The 16,810-nt window shown below is 57.0% G+C and overlaps 1 protein-coding gene across 1 annotated transcript; it reads right to left on the reverse strand.

Moving 5' to 3' along the window:
• Window positions 1–12: 12 nt before the first annotated feature.
• On the reverse strand, window positions 13–16,810 carry LOC103878724 (receptor-type tyrosine-protein phosphatase V-like; the record flags this gene model as incomplete). Its single annotated transcript, XM_031667294.1, is given in 30 exon segments — window positions 13–2,045; window positions 2,288–2,430; window positions 2,758–2,918; window positions 3,276–3,435; window positions 3,551–3,626; window positions 3,717–3,795; window positions 3,902–3,989; window positions 4,119–4,186; window positions 4,550–4,678; window positions 4,805–4,975; window positions 5,560–5,688; window positions 6,381–6,512; window positions 6,514–6,525; window positions 7,526–7,602; window positions 7,711–7,759; window positions 7,762–7,803; window positions 7,965–8,058; window positions 9,266–9,310; window positions 9,415–9,541; window positions 10,772–10,947; window positions 11,789–11,915; window positions 11,918–11,998; window positions 12,275–12,452; window positions 12,648–13,019; window positions 13,022–13,104; window positions 13,433–13,634; window positions 13,636–13,718; window positions 13,939–14,202; window positions 16,506–16,695; window positions 16,697–16,810. Coding segments are annotated over 30 exon segments (3,996 nt in total), but the record flags the coding sequence as incomplete, so codon positions are not given.

A 16,810-nucleotide genomic window follows, 5' to 3' on the forward strand; every position in this document is an offset into this window, starting at 1 on the left:
CGGGTGCTGCAGCTGCAGCTCAGCCACCCTGAGGCTGGAATCCCAACAAGGGGCTGACCTGGCCGGCCCCAGAGCACTGATGAGCAAGGGGTATGGTGGTTAACACTGAAGTCAATCGCTGTTCTCTCCTTAGATCATAGTGAGCTGGCTGTGCTTCCTTCTTGTTCTCTCTGGTCTATCCCATGCTGAGCCAAGCCCCAGCGCAGAGCTAGAGCAGGCTGTGGGCCCCCCTCCTTCCTTTTTTGCCCCGTCTGCCCATGGTCCAGCCAGAGGGTATACCAGAAACCTGGGACCTCAGAGGCATCCAGGATTTCTTCCACCCTGTACTTCCACATGCCAGGATCCTCTCATCAACACCTCTCCAGTCTCCGATAACCTCTCAGGGCTAGAGGGGCTGCATAGCTGGACCAAGAAATAAGCAGACCCTGACCCTAGGCCTCCAGTTGGTGCCATGGCACTGAAAGTAGAAGAGGAGCCTCATAGGAAGGCCAGGGGATGGGCCTGCATGACCAGAAAGACCCACAGATAGAGCCACCTCTGCCCTATGGCAGAAAGCTACCGCAGGTCAGCCTGCACTTCCTTCACTCAATCACAGCCTTGGCTCCGTCACATTTGCAGCTCCTGCTGCTCCAATGTGAGATTTTCCCAGAGTGGAAAAGCCATGGTTGAGCAACCTCAGCAGCAGCTGCTTGAGACAGACTTGGGCAGCTCAGAGCAGAGCCTCTAGCCTGCTTTTGTGAGGGTCATTGGGGGCCCAGCCCTCAGCTCCTGAAAAACAAGGCATATGGAGGACACCAACACTCAGTCCTCCTGGGAGGGGACCAGTGCTTAGTCTCATTCTGGGAAAGCTCCCGGCTGAGCAGCCAGCACGACCTCTGTACCCTTCTTCAACCAGGCCTGAGAAGGATCCTCCCTTGACTTCTGACCCATTGCATGTTAGTAGGAACTCAGGTTGGCCCAAGAGCTCTCCCCGCTTCCCCTTGGGGAGACCCAATTCCATTTCAGGGACTCTTGCTCTGATCTGCCCAGGCTTTCTCTGTGTCCTCCCAGGGCCTTCCACCAGGAGCAGTTAGTGTCCAGCATCAGGCACTGCACCTGGAAACTCGCAGCCTGACCAGGGAGGCAGGCAGGAGCTCATGCGGTCATCAGCAATCATGCAGATGGTATGCAGCGCAGTCCTAGAGTGTGTGGGACAGACTGCTACCTCCCTACCCTCTTTTCTGGTCTCTGCTGCTCCTCCTGGTTTTTCCTTTCTCCATATGCTCTCCCTGCTTTCTCCCCCACCTCCTCCTATGTGGAGGGGAGGAAGGAGGAGACAGGGAAGGAGCAGGGAAAACTTGGCAACTCCATCTGAGGGGTGCCTCCAGCATCTGCCTTCTGAGTAACAGGGTAGCTCTGACACCTCCACCCTGGTCGAGGGCTGAGGGTGGCCCCTGGGGGCTCTGGCAGGTAGAGAAGGCTGGGCATGGCAGGAGAAGGGAAGTAGGAAACAGGATAAACCCTACTGTATACAGGGTGGCGCTTACAGGGTAGTGGGGCAGAGGACGAACAATTTGGAGCTGTGATTCTGAATCCAGGGCTTAGCACCACAGGAAACTAGATGTGGAGAGACCAAAGTCTGAGGAAGCTGAGAAACTGGAGGATTAGCGGGGACAGGATTGCTCCATGGGAAAAACCAACAGCATAGGGGCTATAGGTCACTTAGTTCAGCCAGACTCCAGGTCCTAGCTTCCATCCCGGCTCCATGTTTGCCCACAAAACCCACACACTGGACTCACGTCTGAGGATGGACAGACAGAACACGCTGAGCCTCACGCTTGGCCACATGTCTTTATTCCGAGACCCTGTCCCTTTGCAGCACAGGGCCCAGTGGAGGCCGCCCTTCCAGGGAGCCCAGGCCCACGTGGACGTGTCAGGAATGCTGTCCCGATCCAGCAGGGCACAAACCTCTCCTGCTCTGACACTGCACGGTGACCGGTGCCAACTCAGGGCAGCCCGTCTGCCAGCGCGCTGTTCAGACAGTTGTAGAGGTAGATATACTGCTCCTGGAGATGGACACAGGGTTAGGAGGTTCGCCCCGCCTGCCCCAATCTAACAGAAAAAGGCTCCCTTGTGTGCCCCAACCCTTAGGGCGCCAAGTGGGAGAGCGCACAGCGGTCCACAGCGCCACCTGGTGGCTACCCGGGTGGTGCTGCCTAGAGGCCTGGGCAGAAGCTCCCTCATCCCCCTGCCCCTTCCCACAGCTGAGCCCCCACGCCCCCACCTCAGCCCCGTCGCCTCTGGTCACCTCTCAACAGCGTTGGGGTCATAAGGCTACAGGCCTGAGACCACTGCAGGGCCACGTTAAAGACATCCACGGTGCACTCAGACCCTGCCTGCTGCAGCAGCTGCTCCATGGCCAGGAAGGTGCCCAGCTGGGTCGCACCCTTGCTGCAATTGACCTAGCGTTGGAGGAGGTACCTAAAGGGGTTATGGCAGGGGTGTAGGGGGATGTGGGGAAACCCAACCTGGGCGCAGGGACTGAGAAGGGACACCGAACACTTGGTCAGCCAGCCAGCCTGGGCCCAGGGAGGGAGGCGGTAAATTCCCACCATATTCCTGAGGACAGGGTAGGGTGTAGAGAAGACGGGGTCCATTGTGAGACTGTGTCCTTTTCACCCATAACCCAAGCAGGGCTCAGGGAGATCTGAGGCTATGCCAGAGGGGCAGGGAGGAGCTTCCAGTGTCCACTCCCCCAAGACTGTTGTCCAACAACACCTGGAGCGGCTGAGCAGTGTGCCTGGCTTCTTGCTGTTGCCCCGAGAGAAGCACTGGCCCACAGCAGCCAAGAAGGGCAGCAGGTTGGTGGCAGGCAGCTCACGCCCAGGTTCCAGGTATGGAAACTGCAGTCTCTGCACCTCCCTTTCCTTCCTGCTGTCCTGGGGCAAAGGCAAAGACATGATCGGCATTGATGCTGGAGAGGCAGGGAGCCCGCACATGACTCTTCCCCCACACACCATCCCATGCCCTGTGGCCCAACACCTACATGTGTAACCCTGAAGAGGGTACAGAGCCATCCCGCTGTGCTGCTCTCGGCCACTCAGTGCACCGTCACCATGTCTGTGACAATGGGCTGCATCTCCATTGGCCAGAACTCCTGTGGCTGGGACCAAGTTAGGGCTGCTCAGGCAACTTCCTGAGATCTCTGCCCCCGCCTTGGTGACAGACAGCATCGCAAACTCCCCGCCTCCATCCTCAGCCCTAACTCCTGAGCCTCCCTTCCTCTGTCCTCTCACCTTCTCCGTGGCATCGGGTGGGCACCCAGAGACAAGCACATGAGTCCCGTGCTGCCACACCAGCTTCCAGAGCTCCTCTGGCCCTGCGGGGCCAGTCAGCACCACGTGGTCACAGCCAGAGGGCCCATCCTGCAGAGCACAGCTCATGGGCTTCCAGAGACTGAGGGTGTCCCCCTGTCCAGCTCACAACTCTGGGAGCCCCCAGCAGCCCCAGCCTGGGAAGTACAGGTGGTCAGAGAGGGCAGGAAACAGTGGCAAAACCAGCATCATCTCACAGGGAAAAGCCAAGCTTCGGGCGTGTCATCGGGGGGCTCTCCTCCACCGGAGAAAACTGTCCCTGAGAACAGTCATCTGAGGGAAGACAGTGAGGGTGAAGCTGCCAGAGGCCCCCCAGCCCACGCTGGCCCCCTGCCTCTCCACAGGGTCCGCAGTGAGACTCACAGGAGATGGGGCTGTCCTGCTCATAGCCAGGAGGGGGCGTGGAAGAGCCAGCCTCGTCCTTGATGGCCTGCAGGAGGAGCTGGGAAGGAGATGGGTGCCCTGAGGCTGGGAGGTCCCACTGCAGGGCTGGCTCCGCAGGGGAAGGCTGCCCTTGGCTGTCACCCACTTCCTGGCCTGAAGTGTACCTCGTACTTCTTCAAGAAGCCAGCGTTGGCATTGGCTGCCCTCTTGGCACATGCCTGCATGAAGTTCATCACAGAGATGGGCCAAGACCTCGTCGGGGGGTTGGAGAGGGAGAAGGCGGTCAAGGTTCCCAAGCTCCACATTCTAGTCTGCTCGGCTCTGCCCACGAACAGGAGCAGGGAGCCTGCCTGTGGGAGGCACAGGGAAGCTGGGACTTACTCAGAGATGTTGGAGGGCGCTTCCAGAATCTTGTTCAGTAGGCAGCTGTGCAGGAAGACGTACGGGCTCTGCCAGGGGGAGGGGCATCAGGCTGCTCAGCGAGAAGCGAGGGGGGCCTGCAGGGAGATTTTCCAGGCCCTGACCAGCAAGGCAGGGATGGGGTAGGAGGGAAGAGGGAGCCACTGAGAAACCTTCCCTCCACCGTCCCATGGTGTCAACGCTGACAGGGTCCTGTGCCACCTCCCCTTTCACAGAATAGGAAGCACTGCCCAGAGAGGATGGTGATGTTTTTGAAACCCTCTCCCCAGGGTCTTCTGTGTGCCCCATGAGCTCTTTCCTGGTCCCTCCTGTAGTCCTGTGGCCACTCACTTCCCTCCCACTCCTTCAGGGTCCCAGCTGCCCAGCCCAGCCTGCGAGGCCCTCAGCGGGGCCTGGATCATGAGGGGCCGGTGCATCCGGGGTGCATACACAGCACGGAACATGTCTACCACCTGCTCCTCCTCCAGCTGCTGCAGCAGCCTCGACAGGGCCACGAAGGTGCCCGTCCGGCTTATGCCACACTGCAGGGACAACCCCTGAGGAGCTGAATGGGCGAAGGGGCTGCCCATGTCCCCAGATCTCCCCACAGTCCAAGAGCTCCCCATATCCCCAGGCCAGGCAGGGGGCTCTCTACCCTATGCACACACCTGCCCTCACCTACAGTGCACCAGGATGGGTCCCATGCCTTGGGTGGCCCTTGCCTGCTCCTGTACCAGCTCCATAAAGGCAAGCAGGGAGCTGGGGGCCTCAAGGATGCTGTGGTTGGGCCAGATGGTGAACCGTAGTTGCTTCACCCTCTGCTGCTGGTGCTGGGCAACCTGAGAAGGGGGTGGGAAGGGGGCAAGGAGGCAGAGGGGCCCTGTTGCTGTTCCTTATCTTCCTAACTCCAGGCTCCTGTGTCACCGACCTCATGCATTCTTCCCCAGCTGCCCAAGGGTAGGGGTGATGCAGACCAACTGTTCCTTGAGGGTGGCAGTTATGTCTCCCCCCTCAGGATGCTTTCTGCGCCCTGGGGTCCTTCTCTAGCTTCCTGGGTAACCTCTGCATATACAGGGTGCCAGGCAGAGGAGTGATTCAGGTCCCTGGCTTTGCTGCTCCAGGAGTGCACAACCTGGGAAGGCAGATGGACACAGGGGGCATAGGCTGAGGCAGGAACCCTGAGCTGGCATGGGGGAGGTCAGGAACCATCATGTCTCCCCTGCCTTTCCTTTCCCTCACTGTGTGGCCTCAGATAAACCCTTAACCTTCTCTGTGCCTCCCTACCCCTTCCAAACACACTTCCCTAAGGGTGGCTGAGTGCTTGTGGTCCTCAGAAAGAGAGGGCTCCAGGGACCCAGGAGGTGAGGCAACCATCTCAGAGATCTCAGCTCTAAAGCCTGTCCCACCCGCCCATCCTCAGGGCACGCATGTGCTGCAGCTGGAATTCCCGCTTGGTCCACTCATCCTCAGGCTCCTTGGCCAGGAGGTGGATGGTGATGTGACCACAGATGACCAGGGTAGAGTCTGCCAGCCAGTAATGCTCACACAGCACCTGGGGCCAGAGGGTTGGAGAGGGGAAGGGCGGCTGTGGGTCCAGCCCTGTCACTGCTGCCCCCTGCTTTACCCAGTCCCACCCCTCCCCACCCACCTTTCTGGTCCCTGCCACTCTGCTGGGATTCTGCTCTTTGTAATGACCCAGCTCCAAGGCTCCCTCCTGCAGGAGCCACTTTCCCTCGCCTGGGCTCCGGCAGCCTCGCCCTCAGACCTCTCATGACCCTCAGGATTCTGAGTCAGCTGCTAGGCTCCTGTGCCAGACAGGACAGCCCTTATTCAGCAGCCATTGGCCCTGGGCTCACTGATCCAGCAAGAGGACAGACTCGGCAGCCTCTCTGTGTGTCCCACAGCCCTGCATCTGCCAGGCTTATCAAAAGGAAGGATCCATGATGGTACCTTTGACACCAGCCCTGGGCAGTCCCTACCCCTTGCTGCCTTCTCTGCCCAGAGCAAGAAGCCCGTAGAAACTAAGCCAAGCTGGGAGCTTACATACCTGGTTCCTCCCACTGCCTCCCCATCCCAGGGACGACCCCATCCTGGGTCTCAGTGGGAGGTGGTTCCACCACCCTCCAGGCCTGATTGGCCTCACTCCAGTCTGCCCCGCCTTCCCTGTGGGAAGATGCCAATGGGACCATTCCCGCAAGGAGAACGTGCGCCACCTGGTGGCCTTTCCAGGAGACTGCAAGGCGCACTCATTCTCCTGTTCTTCATGCCGACAGTCAGCACGACGACGACGCGGACCTGCGGCTCCCACACTAGCTGCCAGACGTCCTCCAGCATTTTCTTGAGAGGCCCCTGAGGGGCAATGAATTCCTGTGGGTGGATGGGTGTAGCCCTGGGGTGTAGGGGACAGAGGTCAGGAACATGTTAACGGGCGATGCTTGGTGTGAAGCACACAGCAGATTTCCAACATTCGACCTCCAGGAGTGAGGATGCTGTGCACACACCTGCATGTGTGCAAACACACGAACACATGTGCACTCAGAATGCAAACCAGGAGGGCTGACTTCAGAGACACCACCCCATCCCTGTCCCGCCCCAAAGGGACAAGAAAAACCCCAATGAAAACAAGATACTGACATGCATTAAATAGCCCACCTAGGTCACCCTCTTCACCCACCCAGAGTCGCCTTCCTAAAACCAAACTGCATTTCTTCCATGCTCAAAAATCTTCTAAGGCTCCCCGTTACCCACCAAATAGAGTCCAAAGCCCTCAGCCTAACAATCAAGCCCTCCTTCCTTCAGCCCCAGGCTATCTTTCCCATTACATCTCCCACCACCCAGCACTTCCCCATTCCCTCACCCCTACGCACCATTCCCCCCCACACACACACACACACTGCCTGAACGTTACTGCCTGGCTGTTCTCTGGCTGCTCCTTCCAGTCAACAGAATGTCCTTCCCTCTCTCATCACTTATCAAAATGTTACTCATCCTTCCATAAATCAAATGTCCCCTCATCTGGGAAGCTTTTCTTGATTCCTCAGGTGGAGGAAGTTTCTCCTTCCTCCATGTGCCCTGAGCAGTGTTTTTTCCTCTATTACAGCCCTTGTCACAATGTGTGGTGAATGTCACACACGTGCCCACGTGCTCCTTTGAAGGTGGGAAATGTGGCTAACTCAGCTTTGCCTCCTGCAGGCCCAGCACAGAGCACAGCACAGAGCCCAGCACACAGTAGGCCCTTGCTAGACACTTGCTGGGTTGAGCTCATGAAGCCCAAGCTGGTGATCTCCTAGAGAGCTGCTACAGCTAACGAAGGCCAGTGTGGCCTGCAAACCAGTCCATCTCCTGAGCAGATCCCAGATCCCACGGACAGCCTCGCTGGTGGCCCTTACTGGGATGAAGTTGGGGTTGATGTAGTCAGAGTGAGGCTCTCCCTCCAGCCAGGTCAGCCTCACCCTGGAGTGGTCATCTGCAGAGAGTGAAAGCTGTACATTCAGGGCTGGGCACATGAAGCCCCCCGCCCCCATGCCAAGCCCTAGCCCTCTGCCATGCCTTCTCTCCTGTCCCCAGCACTCACAGGGTAGCACATGTGGGTAACGGTTCTTGGTGGTGTTGGCACCACCAGCCCAGCCTCCAGTGTGGGCTGCTCTTTGCCCACCTCCTTCAGCTCCTGCAGGGATCAAAGGCAGGCACTGGTTGCTGAAGTAGACCCATTTCACCCCATGCCAGGAGAGGGGCAATGGAGACAAGTGTGCAACTGGGAGTTCCTCCAGACCTTCAGACAGGTCCTAGTCTTTCCTCCTCTGAGCCCAAAGGTGGTACAGGCCTTACCTCGAATTCCAAAAAGAGAGCCTGGTGCGCGTGAGCACTCTTGGCCTCCTAGCTCTGCCTGAAGCTGTGGATAGGGATGAGCCAGTGGGTCCACCTGGTGGGAGGGGGAGAGGGTAGCCTTCCAGCCTTAGGTTTGCAGAGTCCTGCCCTGCCCTCCCCTGGGTGACAGGTACAGAGCAGAGGACCTCAGTCCTGGCGGCACAACCTGATCACCTGAGGGCCTGCTGGAAACGCGGATCCTGAATTCCACCCTGGGTGTGGCACAGTGTGCATTTCCAGCAAGCTCCTCCAACACCCAGCCTGGGCTGCAAACCACCAATGTGGAAGAATAGAGAAGGGGCAGGGGACATGTACGCATGTGCACACACACACACACACGCGTGAGTCTCATAGACTCCCTCCCCAGGTCCTGAGGAGGGCTCCTGTGCACAGCCAGCGCTCAGTTAATGTCAGCCCCAGGCTGTCTTTCCCATTACATCTCCCACCACCCAGCACTTCCCCACTCCCTTACCCCTACGCACCCCCGACCCCTACAGGAGGTTGACATGAGGGAAAGACCTATGGCCTGATACCATCTACATGGTTAGTCAGGGAGAAGGTGGGAACTGGAGCAGGTGTGTGTGATGGTTAATTTTGTGTCAACTGGGTTGGGTCACAGTGCTCAGAAGGTTGGTCAAACATTATTCTGGATGTTTCCATGAAGGTGTTTTTTTGTATGAGATTAGCATTTAAAGTGGTTGGCTGAGTAAACTCTAATGTGACTGGGCCTCATTTAATCAGTCGAAGGCTTTCATAGAACAAAGACTGACCTTCAAGGAATCCCGGCAGCAGGCTGCCCCCAGATGCTTCCCTGAGCCTTTGGCCTGCTGGTCTACCCCAGATTCCTGGACTCACCAAGTCACCACAATCACATTAGCCAATTCCTCAACATCTCTCTCTTCCCCCTCTCTCCCTCTCCCCTCCTCTTCCCCACCTTCCATCCTCTCTCTCTCCCTGCTCTCCTCTCTCCTCTCTCCACACACACCCTGTTGGTTCTGTTTCTCTGGAAAGCCCTGACTTATGTATGAGTGCATTTGGAGGAGTAAGAGGCCACGTGGGCAGAGAAGAGTGGGGAGCGAGAGGTCCAGGCATTGAAAAGGTATTTGGGGAGGTGTGGTGGCTGAAGAAGAAGAATGGGGGCCTGGCAGAGCCTTGCAACCCCCTGACTGGGACACAGTCACAGCAGAGTGGGGGCCAGGGGAGCTTCAGCAGTGCCGCCATGGCCCCCACAAGGCAGAGGCACAGGAAAATGCACTCACCGCAGGTTGTAAGCTGTCAGCTCTTGGGAAAACGGATTCTTCCCTGCCCTGCAAAGGGTGAGGGGGCACATGGGAGGCAGCCCCAGGGGCAGGGAGCTGGCCCACTCCGGTCACGAAGTTCTCCCCAGCCCCCAGCCTTCCCTCCCACTCACCTCTGCCCCTTCACCCGCCTCCAGCACAGCAGGCCCAGCACAGCACAGATGGTGAGGACACAGCCCGCCATGAGGCCCTCCACTACCGGCAGGGGCACTGCTGCGGGGGAGACACTGGCCCGGGGCTCTGCAGAGGGAAGGGAAGAGTGGAACATAGCCTTGTCCCACAAACCCTGGGGGTCATGCCAAGCTCTCCTAGACCTGGGACCCTCTGGGTGAAGGGTACAGTGACAAACCCCTTCTACCCTAGCAGTCCCAGATATCAAACTGAGGCCAGACATGGCTGCCTCGGGGGAACATCTGGATGGGAACTGGGAACACCCAGCAACCCCTCCCTGACCCCAGCTCCTCAGGATGCCCCAAAGACCTCACTCCCTTCCCTGACACCATCAAAAGAAAAGAAAACCGGCAGAAGCCTGGTTTCCTGGACTTTCTAGAACTGCACTGTCCTTATACGGTAGCTACCGAACATTTGAAATATGGCAATTCCAACTTATGATTTGCTGTAAGTGTGAAATACACACCAGATTTCAAAGATACAGTAAGAAAGAAAAGAATGTAAAATATCTCATTAGAAGTGTTTTTGGCCAGCCGCAGTGGCTCACGCCTATAATCCCAACACTGGGAGGCTAAGGCAGGTGGATCACTTGAGGTCAGGAGTTCAAGACCAGCCTGGCCAACACGGTGAAACCCTGTCTCTACCAGAAATACAAAACTTAGCTGGGGGTGGTGGCAGGCGCCTGTAATTCCAGCTACTCAGGAGGCAGAGGCAGGAGAATCACTCAAACCTGGGAGGAAGAGGTTGCAGTGAGCCAAGATCACGCCTCTGCATTCCAGCCTGGGCAACAGAGAAAGACTCTGTGTCAAAAAAAAAAAGTGTTTTTAATGGGTCACGTGTTGATATTTTAGATATTTTGGTTTAAACAAAATGTCACTAAAATTAATTTCACCTGTTTCTTTTTACCTTTTTAATGTAGTTTTAAAAAGACATTTAAAATTACTTATGTGGCTTGCCTTACATTTCTATTGGACAGGGCTGTTCTAGAGCCCCGATGGGAGCATCCGGGTATAGAGGGGCAGAGCGGGAAGGTAGCATGAGTGTGGACAGCAGCCGACCACTGCAATGCCTCAGACTCTCCTGCCTGCACTCTCAGCTCACCCAGGCCAAGTCTGGTGCTAAGAGCACTTTCGTCATTGGCTCTGGGTCTACCCACTCTGCTAGGCAGGACATGTTATCCCAGTAGTCTAAGCTCAGTCCTTCCTGCTACTGGTTGGTGATGAGCCACACAAGAGGGTTCCCAGTTCTCCTCCCCATCTCCAGGGTCCAGCTGGAGCCCATGCCCAGTGCCCATCCTACCTGAGACAGCTGAGAAGGAGTTAAGGGTCTCAGGAGGGCCACGCGTGGTAAAGGCTGCAATGCTGAACTTGGGCAGAGAAACAGGACCTTCTGCTGGGGAAGGGCAGGCAAATAAGGTGAAGCCCCTCCCAGCAATCTGGGTCACGAGCAATAGACACTCAGACAGCAAGTCCTCCCTGGAAGGGGTGTCCGAGGAAGAGAAGAGACAGTCATGGGTTCTTAGTTTCCATTTCTGGTTGGGCCAGTAAAGCCGCTTCCTCACCCCTCTTATCTGCTTATCAGTAGAGACAGAAACTAAACACCATGGCCTCAGGCTCTAAAAGCCTAAAACAAAACAGAACAGAGCAATAACAAAATAAGGCAGGTTGGACAAGCTTGGCAGAGGTTAAATATCATGCTATCTGCCACCTTACAGCAAACCCCATCTTCCTTGCCTGAGAGTAAGAGGAAGCTCTAGAAATAGGTACCTGAGCCTGGCACCCCTGTAATCCCAGCACTTTAGGAAGCCGAGGCAGGCAGATCACCTGAGGTCAGGAGTTGGAGACCAGCCTGGCCAACATGGTGAAACCCTATCTCTACTAAAAATACACAAATCAGCCGGGCATGATGACCTGTGTCTGCGGTCCCAGCTAGTCGGGAGGTTGAGGCAGGAGAATCGCTTGAACCTGAGAGGCAGAGGTTGCAGTGAGCCGAGATCAGCCACTGCACTCCAGCCGGGGTGACACAATAAAACTTTCTCAAAAAAGAAAAAGAAAAACATAGGTACATGGATATCCTGGGAACTGCCCTGGCAAGCTGAAACAATATACTCCACTTTCCTTTTTGAAAAAAGAACCATGTAACAGATAGATGTTCGGGTTTTTGCCTTGTCTGCCAGGAAGCTCAGTCAAAATAACTCTGTTGGCCTTAATGGACCATCACATGCATTCTGTTTATAAATCAATCCAGATCTCGTTTCTTTACAAACCACAAATGAAACTTACAAGTTTCATCACTCCCTTCAGCCTTAGCGCTCACCTATACTGGGAACCTGGCTTGAGCTGCCCATTGCACATCTCTTTGGTGTGGCCACAGTCCTCTGTACCCACAGGCACTGTCCAGGATCTCGGCACAGCCCAGGGCTCCGGGTAGAAGGGATTGGGAGCAGGACGGCCAGGTAGGAGTCACGTCCTCTGTAGTAGCGTTCATGCCATGTATGGTTGATGGTTTCCCCGGAAGGCTGAGGCACTGAGAGAGGAGTGCAGAACGGGCAGCGCAGGGTGGGCAGTGGGGCCGAGGCCTCTCTTCCTGCCACAGAGGGGCTGCCCTCTCTCTCTAGCGGGTACCCACCAATCACATTAGCACTCTCCTCTAGAACGCTCTGGTCCCCCTTCCTGCTCTGAGACTGACACCAGCCTCACACACTTCATCTTACCAGTCGCAGTCCCCATCTTACCCCACCGCCGTCACCCACTCCATGCCACGGCTAGGGTCTCCCCATCCCCTCCTGGGCCCAGGACTCACGTGACATGTTGATGGTGGCAATAATGCCGTACCACTGGATCTGCCCGTCATCCTTGCCAAACATACCCTGAGGGATCATCACTCCCATTTCTGTCCCAGGCTCCAGCTCAGGGGTGGGGCTAATGCTATAGGATGCTAGGCTGGGGATGGAGAGGACAGTGAGGACCTGACTGGGTGCCTAGCAACCCATCTTCAAGGGCAGGGACCATACTTTCATAGCCCCAGTGCCCCTCAGTGCCAGGGGCTAAATAACCAAGGCTGGGTGCAGTGGCTCACGCCTGTAATCCCAACACTTTGGGCTAAGGGATATAATTAAATAAGGACTAGAAGGTTCCCGGGCTAGGGTACCAGGACACGAGGCTCAAAACTATGGTATCAAACTAGCAAGATCAGGGCCAGAGGAAAGGGCTGGGCCCTGGAGAACAGAGAAAACCTCAAGCAGCCAGGACCCGGGGAGTGACATCCCCAGGAAGACATGGAACTGTGGGAGCATGTCTTCCGCACAGAGAAGCTGCCTCCCCTCAGCAGAAGTGGAGCACACCAGAGTGACCGCCCAACTCCACAGACCGTTCCTGCCCAGCACGGCGAGGCTGAGGCGATAGGAAGTGGCAGGCACCAGGCTGGGCAACAGGACTGCATTTTTGGAGGTGTCAGCCTGGAACACGCTGGCATTGACATGAATGCCCATGAGGTGGGCATTCCCTCCTGCCGCCAGCTGCTCTGCCACCACCACACAGGTGCCCACCGGCGGTCCGCAGCAGGCACCATCCAGTTCAGGGCCAGGAAGGCGGCCTCAGGCTGGCACTGCACATCCTCCACAGGGCCAGGCTCTGTGGGAATCAAAAGGCTCTGTGTTGGGTGGGGGTCAGTGCACTCCCCATAAGCAGGGCTTCTGGGTGAAGGGCTCTCGAAATCTGCAGGCACAGAGGGACTGGGCATTTATGCCCACGGAAAGGGGTCTCTGCCAGGCGGAAAAACATCTCCTTTGGACATGACTGCCCACCTGGAGAAGCATAAGGGGCACAACCCAGAGCAGAGTGGGTGCAGCATCCATCTGGAGAGAGCAGTGGCTCAGAGCCGAGCAGGCAGTGGGCTGCCCCCCAGATCGGACCTGCATCTCCGGGCACCTTCGTCCTCCCACTGCTGACGTCAGCATACCAACAAGCAGCACCACGCGGTGAGTGGACGCCTGCAGCGGCCCCGCCTGGCACAGCACTGACAGGGAAAGGTTGCATCCAGGTATGAGGCCCCTCAGGATGAGGCGAGCTTGACCTGGCACCAGGGGGTGCTCCCAGGAGAGGTGCCCCGCCTCTGAGAGTTGGGATCCCTTTCTTGTTCCGAGACTGTGTGCCCCCAAGGGGCACTGAGCCGCTGACCCAGGCCAGGCTGACCACAGTGGTGCTTGCATGGCTGGACACCAACAATTCACTGGGTGGGCGCAGGGCTACAGAGGGAGGGAAAGAGGGAGGGAGAACAGTCAGCCAGGCCACCAGTCCCACTCCCCAGAGTCCCATGCTTGATGCCATGGGCCTGTTGACCCCTGCAGGGCCCTGGGGTGTGGAGATGGAAAATGGGCTAAAGGGGGCACCACTGAGGGAAGACCCAGGGCTCTCTGAGGCAGCCTTGCTCACCTCTCCTGCATCTCTGCCTTCCCCATGCCTCACGGGTCCAGCCAGAGGTGTTGGCTGCTGCAGTGTGGAGGGGCCCACCCTGCGTGACAACCTCCACCTCGTACTTTGTGCCTGGAGTCAGACTCAAAAAGCTTGTGCTGGCCACCTTGGCTCCCACAGCGCTGGTGCTTGCCTGGGTGCCTGCCTGGTACAGGGTCACCTGGTAGCTGTCTCAGCCCCTGGGGGCATGAACCCAGGATGCCCAGAGCTGGGTGGGACCTTCACTCGTCACATTTACCAGAGGAGGGGCAAGCAGGCCTGCGAGGAGAGCAAGATATGGAGGGTGTGGAGAAAAGGGAGAAAAGATCTACACTAAATCTCTGGCTCCCCCTCCCCAAAGATCCCCAATTTCTCCCTCCATCCTTGGCCCTATCAATAAACACCCAGGAGCTGGAGACACCATTTCAGGGCATCCAGTGAGCCCAGGATTCCACTGGAAAGCAGGGCCCGCCACTGACGCCAGGCAGCAGAGTCCAGGCTAAGCCTGAGTTGAACAGATGAACTAATCACTTACTCTCACCACACTCCCACCGCTCTCAAGGCAGAGCTAGGCTGGGCAGCATGAGTGTTAAACCGTGTCCCTTCTCCCAGCCCCTGCACAAAGTAGCTTTTAAAGACCCTTATGGCCGAGTGCAGTGGCTCACGGCCATTTGGATTACACCAAAGTGTAATCCCAGCACTTTGGGAGGTCTAGGCAGGTGGATCACCTGAGGTCAGGAGCTCGAGACCAGCCTGGCCAACATGGTGAAAACTGTCTCTACTGAAAATACAAAAATTAGCTGGGCATGGTGGTGGGCGCCTGTGATCCCAGATACTCGGGAGGCTGAGGCAGGAGAATTGCTTGAACCCGGAGGCAGAGGTTGCAGTGAGCCGAGATTGTGCCACTACACTCCAGCCTCCTGGGCAACGAGTAAGACTCCAGCTCAAAAAAAAAAAGACCCTTATGTGCAGCCAGGTGTGGTGGCTCACGCCTATAATCCCTGCACCTTGGGAGGCCGAGGCAGGTGGATCACTTGAGGTCAGGAGTTCGAGACCAGCCTGGCCAATGTGGCGAAACCCCAACTCTACTAAAAATACAAAACTTTGCCACACATGGTGGCAGGGGCCTGTAATCCCAGCTACTCCAGAGGCTGAGGCAGGAAAATGACTTGAACCTGGGAGGCAGAGGTTGCAGTGAGTCGAGATCACACCACTGCACTCCAGCCTGGTAGACAGAGGGAGACTTCGTTTCAAAAAAAAGACCCTTACGAGGATGAACAGGCAGGTATCTGGAGGTCCAGGCAGCATCCCTCCACCCCCAGAGCTTGAACTCACTTGAACTCAGGAGCCACACAAGCCTGGCCCAAAAGTCAACACTTCTTTATAAATGGGGACACTGAGGCTCAAAGAGGGCCAAGGTTTGCTCTAGGGGCTGAGTCCCAGCTAGAACCCAGGTCTCCTGACTCCCAGGGTGACCTCTTTCCAGCTCCCTCCCAGTCTTTACTCCAGGCAGGATCCAGACAACAGTGACAGGGGCAGGAGGAGGCTGGGAGGGGAGACCTAGGGCAGGGGTGGAAGGAGCCACCACATTGGAGACGGATGCGCTGAGGGTGGGGAGGTCCATCTGTCCCTCAGCTCCACCAAGGGCTCCACAGGCAGAAAGAGCGGGAGGACTCAGGCCACATGGGAGGGGATTCCCAACCCAACTCTATGGGCCCCCAGGGCTTCCGGGGAGGAGAAAACCTCCCCACGTGTCCTGCACTTCAGTAAAGGCAAGGAGCATGGAGCTGGTCACACTGCCTGCTTGAATCCCAACTCCCCACTGTGCTGAGGAACCTGGCGCAAGTTATTTTCTGTTTCTCTGCCTCAGTTGCCTCATCTGTGAAATGGAGAAAACCACAGTAACTACTTCCTAGGCTTGGTGTTATGAGACTTAATGAGGGCACACAGGTAGAAGACCTGGCTGAGTGCCCAGTAAACGCCAGCCATTGCTGTTATAATTTTTTTTTTTTTTTTTTGAGAGAAGTGGTCTCACTCTGTCACCCAGGCTGGAATGCAGTGGTGCGATCTCGGCTCTGCAACCTCTACCTCAAGCTAATTTTTGTATTTTTAGTAGAGATGGGGTTTTACCATGTTGGCCAGGCTGGTCTCAAACTCCTGACCTCAAGTGACCCACCCGCCTTGGCCTCCCAAAGTGCTGGGATTACAGGCATGAGCCACCGAGCCCGGCCTTGCTATTGTTATGATTAACCACTTGTGGCCCACTATCACTCACCTCCCTACTGCCAGCCATGAGAGAGCATGAGGAATGTCATGCCCAGGGCCACTATACAAGTCAGCAAACCCCTTCTAAGAAGGGTCTGCCCACCTTCTAGAAGGCCTAAAGGACCAGGGCCCTGGGGGAGTCCCAGTGAGGGGAGTGGGGTTACCTGGTGCCTAGGGACTGAGGGAACAACCCTAAGCTGGTACTTGCCCCACCATCAGCCCAGCTGCCTGCCTGAAGACCACAGAGGCCAAGGGGACATGCAGCTCCCTGGGAATCCAAGGAGCACGGTAGGGGAGGGCCATCAGACGGCACTCACATGTCCAGCCTGTGGCGTTGGTGATGCTGCTCTGATCCGGCCCCTGCAGGGTGGTCAGCTGCACCAGGAACTCGGTGCCCGGAGACAGCTAGGCCCAGGAGAAGTTCTGGACCTCTGCAGCCAGAGTCTCCTCCCTTTCCAGAGTCAGAGGCCTCAGGCTATAAAGCTGCGCCTGGAAGTCCTCCCTCCCCACTGATGGGGGAACTCCAGGAAGCCCTCAGGGCAGGAGGCTGGATGGCAAGGTTCAGGCTCAAGTTGGCAGGAGGAGCAGGGACTGGAGGAAGGACAAGGGAGAAATAGATGTG

Source organism: Papio anubis, chromosome 1 (genome assembly GCF_008728515.1).
Source record: "Papio anubis isolate 15944 chromosome 1, Panubis1.0, whole genome shotgun sequence".
Taxonomy (NCBI): Eukaryota; Metazoa; Chordata; class Mammalia; order Primates; family Cercopithecidae; genus Papio; species Papio anubis.